Source organism: Oryzias melastigma, linkage group LG18 (assembly GCF_002922805.2).
Source record: "Oryzias melastigma strain HK-1 linkage group LG18, ASM292280v2, whole genome shotgun sequence".
Taxonomy (NCBI): domain Eukaryota; kingdom Metazoa; phylum Chordata; class Actinopteri; order Beloniformes; family Adrianichthyidae; genus Oryzias; species Oryzias melastigma.
The window spans coordinates 3,018,165-3,026,349 of NC_050529.1; the positions used below are offsets into that span (position 1 = coordinate 3,018,165).

General features: G+C 41.2%; 2 protein-coding genes across 2 annotated transcripts; one reads left to right on the forward strand and one right to left on the reverse strand.

Moving 5' to 3' along the window:
• Positions 1-1,484: 1,484 nt before the first annotated feature.
• LOC112143481 (V-set domain-containing T-cell activation inhibitor 1) lies at positions 1,485-3,559 on the reverse strand. The gene is made up of 2 exons (XM_024267499.2): positions 3,449-3,559; positions 1,485-2,307 (listed from the first exon to the last, which is right to left on the reverse strand). Exons 1-2 carry the CDS (start codon positions 3,504-3,506, stop codon positions 1,892-1,894), a joined length of 474 nt encoding a protein of 157 aa, XP_024123267.1. The 5' UTR covers positions 3,507-3,559; the 3' UTR covers positions 1,485-1,891.
• Positions 3,560-3,964: 405 nt separating this feature from the next.
• Positions 3,965-5,532, forward strand: LOC112143480 (protein turtle-like). Its single transcript, XM_024267498.2, has 6 exons — positions 3,965-4,104; positions 4,216-4,251; positions 4,341-4,604; positions 4,679-4,924; positions 5,000-5,137; positions 5,207-5,532. The coding sequence occupies exons 1-6, from the start codon at positions 4,074-4,076 to the stop codon at positions 5,317-5,319; spliced, it is 828 nt and encodes a 275-aa protein (XP_024123266.1). The 5' UTR covers positions 3,965-4,073; the 3' UTR covers positions 5,320-5,532.
• Positions 5,533-8,185: the final 2,653 nt, after the last annotated feature.

Genomic DNA, 8,185 nt, shown 5'->3' on the forward strand with positions numbered 1-8,185 from the left:
TTCTCGGGCTGCTGTTGTTCAGAGAACGGTTAGCTAGTTTATCTCTCACCTAACGCTGATGTGAAAACAGCAAAGAGGAGAGCAACAGCTGAAACTGACACTTTTGGAGTAAGAAGTCTCTATGAGAGCTCAAGCTAGCTGTAGCTCACAAAACTGCATTCTTCTACAAACATGTCTGCGGCTGCTCTTTAGGTTAGTTTGAGTTTAATTCCAAAGGAGATGTTCAAATAAAATAGTTCTAGAGTTTAATCTGTCTTTTGTCTTGAAGAAATTAAAAGGAGGGAGACAAAAATCAACTAGGATCAAAAATCAAATTCAGTGAGAAAAAAATCTGAGGTTTTATTCTTTTGTCCATAAGTAGTGAATAATTATGGAATTTGGACCAAATAAAAAAGTGATGATGTCATCAGTCTAGCTCCAGAACATTCTGCTCATCGACTTCCATTAGATCCATTAATACAAATATGTTTTTAGAAAACTAAACTTTTAATGTTTAAAGATAATTTTATGAGCTGAAAACTAAAATAATCCAGTTTTCACCTTAAAGGTGAAACAGTTTCTGTTGGAAGAATGAAGTTTAAACTGTGGAGGAACTCAACGTTTTCTAAAGTTTCCTTCTTCATTTCCTACAGATGTTAAAATCTCATATTTAGCTTTATATTCTAAAAACAACAAACATCCAAAAGTGAAACCTTTATGAGAATGAGGAAGTAGATTGAGAAGAATCTGTTACAGTCCTCTGAGGTCACAAGTTTAGGACTTGTTTTCCAACATTACAACGTGAACGCCTCAATCGTTAATCTTTTAGTAACTATTGTCATCATTCTATACTTTAAATTTATAAATAGATCAGAGAACTTTGACTTGATTTTCTACAAACTACCAGCATGTTCATTAAACACCATCACATTAAACAGATAAACAGATTACAAACATTAATCTGTTTAAACAAAATACATAAATACAAATACAGGAAGAACACCCCGCCCCCCCAAAAAATAAACAAACAAATAAATAAATAAACAAATATTTACAAATAAATTCCACCTAAACCTGGAATAATTGAAGAAGCTTTAGGAACCAAAAAGACAAATAGCCGAAAAACGTCTCCTTTTACTTTCACTTTTAGTCTCAGAAACAGTCTTTGTTTCTCAAAGAGAAGATGTTCCCGCTGTTCGACCTGTTCACTCATTGACCTGTTCTGTTTTCTCACCTGATGTTCTGGAAACAGAAGAACCGACCAGAACGAGGACAAGAACCGAACCGAGGAGCGCCATCATTCCTGCTGCTGCGTTGATATTTTCTGTAGAAGTCCGCTCAACTACCTCACCTGAACTCACCTGTGAGGTGAGGTATGTGGGTAGGCGTGTTGCGACAGTCATAGGCATGTTTCAGCTCGCCCAGAGGCATGTTTGGTGGTGATAGACGACAAATGCATTATGGGAGACGGTGTCTTGGCAGTTCTTGTAGTTGGAAGTTTTTTGTTGCTTTTAAAAGTTCACTTTAATTTCAATATTATGTATTTTTCTGTAACAATTCACATTAAATGAACACAGCAGCTGTTTTTCATCTGTTGTCATGAACTGATGTTATGATTATATACATAAAAGCTAAGAATATACAGTAAAAATGTCAATTACAACACATATTGATAAAAATAAACACAATACAAAACATGAAATCATTAAATCAAGTACAATGCAGCTCAGATCATATTAGGGAAGAGAAGCATATTTAAATTCAACCAAATGTTATGGAAAACTCCAACTTCCTGTTCTGGTTCAGCAGTTATTATGCTGTTCATAAAAACACTCTACGACAAACCCAGCAGAGGGCGCTGTTTCCTCCAGTTCTGCTGCTCTAAACATGAGAGAGTCTACGACCGCAGAGTTCATGCGGTCCAGGACAGATCAACAGAGACTTCCTGCAGTTCTGCTGGAGGAGAACTTCTTAGACCAGAACAGGAAGTTTGAACCCTGAAGATGGGTGGAGGTTGATCATCTGATCTCTTGCGTCTGCTTCCCGTTTGGAGGACTCTGCATTCATATGTTCCAGAGTCTTCAATGGTCACGTTCTTCAGAACCACAGACAGATCTCGATCCTTCATCTGAGGGTCCTTCAGAAACACTCGGTTCTTGAAAGACTCATGCTGATCTTCAACATCAGGACGTTTATCCCTGTATAAAAACACGTATTCATCCTCCTGCAGGTCAGTTCTGGTCCACTCAAAAACTGGATCCTGGTTAATGTTTGTATCTTCACATCTCAGAGTGACGTCATCTCCAGGTTCAGCAATGATCTTCAGACCTGCATCAGAGATCAGAGATCAGAGATTCTGTTCTGTAACTGGACAGGAACTAGAACACTTGCTTTAATGCTGGATAATGTCCTCTGAGGTGTGCATTCCCAGAGATTAACACACGACGTGGAAGCGTGAACCGTCTTATAATTCACACTTTGGATCTCATTATCCTGTTTATACCACAGTCATGTGGTGTGGAGCGTTGTCATGGTAACCGGTGCAGAGCCGGTACCGACATCGACCACAGCGGCAAAGGAGAGCGATATGAATGGTGATGGTTTTGGTTGGTTAAATAAAACGTCACCTAAAGACAAAGTTCCTCCTGTTTCTGGTTTCTGTCCTGATGATGAAGCAAAAGTTTGTTTCAAAGAAACAAAATCTAAAGTGTTAGTAGTTCAAGTGTCGTTTTTCCTCCTTAGATTATCTCTTCTCTCTTCTGCTGCAATCCTGTCTTCAAAATCACCAAATGAACCAAACAGGTTAAACTGAAATCACTCGTTTACTACTGTCCTGCTGTTTTGATCGACTCTGGAATAAACTCTGATAGACTGTGTTTTTATTAAACATGTTTTAGTTAAAAGTGATAAAGAACACTTGGACAACATTGATCTTCAACCTGATTTTTCCATGTTCGCACTGGAACTGTCAGGACAGACATTTTCATCCGTGCTGTACAGTCAGTACCGCCACCTGCTGGAGGGGGCGCCAGATCCCAATCAGGACATATTCATGCTTTTCATTCACGTCATTTTTAACCCTTGTGCTCTTTTATGGGGTCCAGATGACCCCACCCTGACATGGATGTGTGATCTCTCCCATGATAAAGGTGGACGAAAAACAGAAGATAAAAACGGCTTCAAAAAAATAAGTTCAGCACTTTCTGGTCACTTTAATGTAAATTTGCTCAGGATAACTGAAGGGTTCTACTGTTTGAAACTAATTTTATCTCAGAGTAAAAAAGTATTAATTAAACAGACATAATGAACAAACCTGTAAAGTTCGACATATTCATGTTGCACGGTGCAGGTTGAGCGCCTGACGCCACGGCTTTACTGTCACTTTATGACTGTTTAACGTCATCGCTGCTGCTTTCAGAGAAAATTCAAACTATTTCAAACTAGTTTTTGGTTTCAGACTTGATCTTACCTAATGGACCAGATGAACCCAGCAGAACCAAGAACAGAACCAAACCCAGGAACCACATCGTGCAGCTTCAGCTGTGTAGTTTATCAGAACTTCACTTCTGCTGGTTTGGAGGCGGGGCTTATTGATTAACAGCAGAATGAACCAAACAAAACTCTCCCTTTTATTTACAGGAGAAAGTTCATGAACCGACTAAACGTGTTGAATTTCAGTCACAACATCTGGACTTCTGGTCTCTCTGTTGACATGTTGGACATGAGGACTCAGCAGACAGATAGATTGATGAACACACACAGACACACATACGATTGAGTTGTAGTATATAAAGAGATGAGAGTCTATTTCTCAATAAAGACACTTTTCACTTTGACATTTGTGTCACAGTTCTGTTTAGACAAAAAGAAACTTTAGAGTCAATATAAAGAGAGACAGTTATGTCTGCTTTGTCTTCAGCGTCTCTGTCAGTATTTTTAATTAACACCTAATGTTTGTGGTTGGTCTGGTCTCTTCCTGTCTGAGAGTTTCCTGGTTGATGCTGCAGAGAAAAGTGAACAGTCACACAGACAATCATCCTAAAAGAAGAAGCGGATTGATGTTTCTGTCTGTCAAACTGCTGTTGGTCTGAAGAATGGAGGGAACATCTGTCCAGATGCTGCTGGGTGAGTCCCGTCTGCTGGATGTGTGTTGGTGTGTAAACGTTGACAGATGCTGCTTCCCACAGCAGAGCGTTCATCAAAGCTCCAACTAAGCTGAGTGTCATTTCTCTGCAGCTCTGAGCTCCCTGCTGTGCTGCACAACAAACCAAAGTTAGTCCACTTCCTCAGTCAGTCGGACTCTCTGTGTTTGTGTCCAAGAAAGCAGCAACACTCTGTGTGTCTTTACTTTGTTGTTGTAGTTGGTGTGACTGTGAGTCCCAGCAGATCTCAGTTCTTTAAAGGAGAATCAGTGATTCTGAACTGTGAGGACGACAGCTCTGCAGGAAGGACTCTGAGAAGAAACACCAGCAGAGGAACCAGGACTCAGTGTGGATCTGTGTGGGGATCAGGAGATGGTTTGTCCTGTGAGATCAGCTACATGTACCCATGGGACAGTGGTGTGTACTGGTGTGAGTCCAGAGGGGGAGGAGCCAGCAGCATGGTGGTTAACATCAGTGTCTCTGGTAAGATCAGACTGTGGAGTTAGTGTTGCTGCAGCTGTGTGCAGATGGATGAAATGCTTTGTCTCTGTGTTGAGGTGGATCAGTGATCCTGCAGAGTCCTGTCCTCCCTGTGATGGAGGGTCATGACCTCACTCTGAGCTGTCAATCAAAGACCCCTCCCTCCAACCCCTCAGCTGCTTTCTATAAAGATGGCTCCCTCATCAGGACTGAGCCTACAGGTCACATGACCCTCCAGCATGTTTCCAGGTCTGATGAAGGTCTCTACAAGTGTCACATCAGGGATCATGGAGGGTCTCCATCCAGCTGGATCTCTGTCTCAGGTGAGGAGCTTCACTGTCATCTCACCATGGATTTCCTCCATGCACTCACCTGACCAGGTGAGATTCTCTCTGCAGAGAGACCCACAGAAGCCCCGCCCCCTGCCTCAACTCCTCTTCCTCTTGTGTTGAGAGTGTGTCTCCACCTGGTGGTGATCAGTCCGTTCATCATCTCCACTCTCCTTCTGGTGTCTTTATGTCCACAAAGAGCCTCAGGTAACAGAAATCAATCAATCACATTTGATCAATCATCTTCAGTTTCTGTCTTAACTGTTCTGTCTGCAGGAAGTGACCCGTCTGTCTCCATGGTGATGACCCAGCACTCACATGCTGAGCAGGGATTGGCTGAGGACTATGATGACATCATCACATCTGGAACCACAGAGCATCAATTCTGAATTGATTGTCTTGATTTTTTTTTTTTTTAGAATCTCGAAATATTTTTGCTTTTCAGGCTTCTGTATTCAGTTTCATTTTTTCATTTCTATAAAAGATTATTATGAAGAATTATTATAAAGAATATTATTTTAATAAACTTTTTTTGTGCAGAATATTGCAGATTTGTTTTGAAATGTGATTGTTCACATCTTTAAATAAAACATTTTATTTTGCATAATTTATGATAAAATCTCTCTATTTGTCTTTTCTTCAATGAAAATAGTTTTAAAATCAATAAATCTAATTTATATAAACACACACACACTAACATAGCCATACATAAATCTATATAGAAATCTACTGAATCTGCTGATATTTCAATAATATTTAACAAAAGACAATAGAATAAAATAAAACTTTATTCAGCCATCCATCCATCTTCTTGGCCGCTGCTTCCCTTTCGGGGTCGCGGGGTGCCGGAGCCTATCCCGGCTACTGATGGGCGAAGGCGGGGTTGACCCTGGACAGGTCGCCAGTCTGTCGCAGGGCCTCAATCACACACATTCACTCTCACATTCACACCTAGGGGCAATTTAGAGTCACCAATTAACCTATGAAGCATGTTTTTGGACGGTGGGAGGAAGCCGGAGTCCCCGGTGAAAACCCACGCATGCACGGGGAGAACATGCAAACTCCACACAGAAAGGTCCCAGCCGGGATTCGGACCGGGGCCTTCTCGCTGTGAGGCGAGAGCGCTAACCACTGCGCCACCGTGCAGCCCTAAAACTTTATTGATCCCATTAAAGGTAAATTCCCCTGTTACCACAGTTCTATTAAAAACAGCGTATGGTTAATAAATTAGACTAAAACACTTAAACATTGATAACAATCATCATAGTGTCTGAGTGGTTGTAGAGTCTAATAACTGACAGGAGGACAGATCTGTGAAAGCGCTCCTTCCTGCAGCGAGGTGTTGAAGTCTCTGACTGTAGGAGCTGCTCAGAGCGCCCACAGTCTCATGCAGAGGATGATGATGATGATGATGAAGAGGAGGATTGCCCATAATTGAAACCAGTTCATGTAAAAACCTGAAGTTCTGATCATTTCTGTGATGATCCAAAGAATAAAACTGATCTTCTGTCAGGAAGAAAACATCTATGAGACTCTGGAAGAATTTACGGTAGAAAGTAATAAGAACAAGATGGAAAGGGGTGTGTCCTCTTCTATGTAGAAGAGGCGTGTTTTCTCCTACATGAATGGGGATGTCCTCTCTTGCATAGTAATGTTTGCCTGACAAAGAGGCCAAAAGATTTCCTCTAAACATCTTCTGTAGTCATTGTTTCAGGGTTTTCTGGTTCCTGAAGTTGATGAGCATTTCTGACACAGACACACTCAATGCTCACCTGCAGGAGGAGGAGAAGGAAGAGGAGGAGAAGGAGACACAGACACACTCAATGCTCACCTTTAGGAATCACTGTCAGGATGATGATGGAGATTGTCTTCAAAGGAGATCCTGATGGATCATTTTCTGGATTGATTACACACTTGTTTTTTCCAGAGTCTTCAATGGTCACATTCTTCAGAACCACAGACAGATCTCCATCCTTCATCCGATTGTCTTTCAGAAACACTTGGTTCTTGAAAGATTCATGATCTTTAAGATCAACACTGTTGTTCCAGTAGAAAAACACATTTCGCATCCTCTCCAGGTCAGTTGTGACCCACTTAAAAACTGGTTCCTCCATAATGTTTATATCTCCACATGGTAGAATGGCATTAGACTTAGACTTAGACTTAGACTTAGACTTAGACTTTGCTTTATTAATCCCTTTGGGATGGCACCCTTGGGGAAATTAAGTTTTTCAGCAGCTTACAGGGTATACATTAATAAAAAATAAAAAATCTCAATGTAAATATACATGATAAAAAATCTCAAAAAAATCTCAATGTACAGTAATAATAATAAAGAAGCAAAGAAGTACGACAGCGTAAAGAAGAGCAGTCTGTATGGCGGTATCAAAAACAGGTTGGGGTCCATGATTGACTTATTGCACATGATAGGTTATTACAGCATTAATTATTGCACTTATACCTTTTATTGCACATGAGTGGATGGATGAATTGCTGAATGGATTTGTTTGTTTGTTTGTTTGTTTCCAGTCCGCCTCTGCTATCTCCTCCCCCAGTGAAGCATTGTAGAGTGTGACAGACTGGTGCACAAACGAGTTCCTCAGTCTATTGGTCCTGCATTTTGGTACAAGCAGTCTCCCACTGAACAGGCTCCTCTGGTTGGTGATGACGGTGTGCAGAGGGTGGCTGGCATTGTCCATGATGTCCAGCAGTTTGTCCAGAGTCCTCGTCTCTGCCACCGTCACCAGAGAGTCCAGCCTCGTACCGAGATGCTACATCATCACTAAAGTAGTCAGAATTAATGACTTCAGACACATTTGTTTGATCTCTTCTTCAGGCTTCTGTTGTTTCATTTTTAATGAATAAAAAGTTCAAATTTCTTTGACAAATGAGTCTTTTCAACAAGATAAATGTTGGAATTGTTACTCTAAATCAATTCTCTTTACCCTCAGCCTTCTGCAGTGCATGCAGCTCCATTGTGATCCTTTTTTCTTTCCTCTCTCTTTCAGTGTCATTAAGTTTAGTCGAGGTTGCTGGCACCAGATTCCTGAGTCAGGCCAACAGCAGACGGACACACAAACCCAAATACGTCAAACTTCACTGTTTTCTACTCTGAGCTCAGGTTACATTCAGGGTGGTACTGTGACGGTGGTTGGGTGTTGGATGGGTCACACTGTTTGGAACTCCAGCTCATGCTGGTAACTGCTCTCTGGAGACGGTGCTGAGAAAGACGGAGAGGAGCTCTGAGAGAAAAGT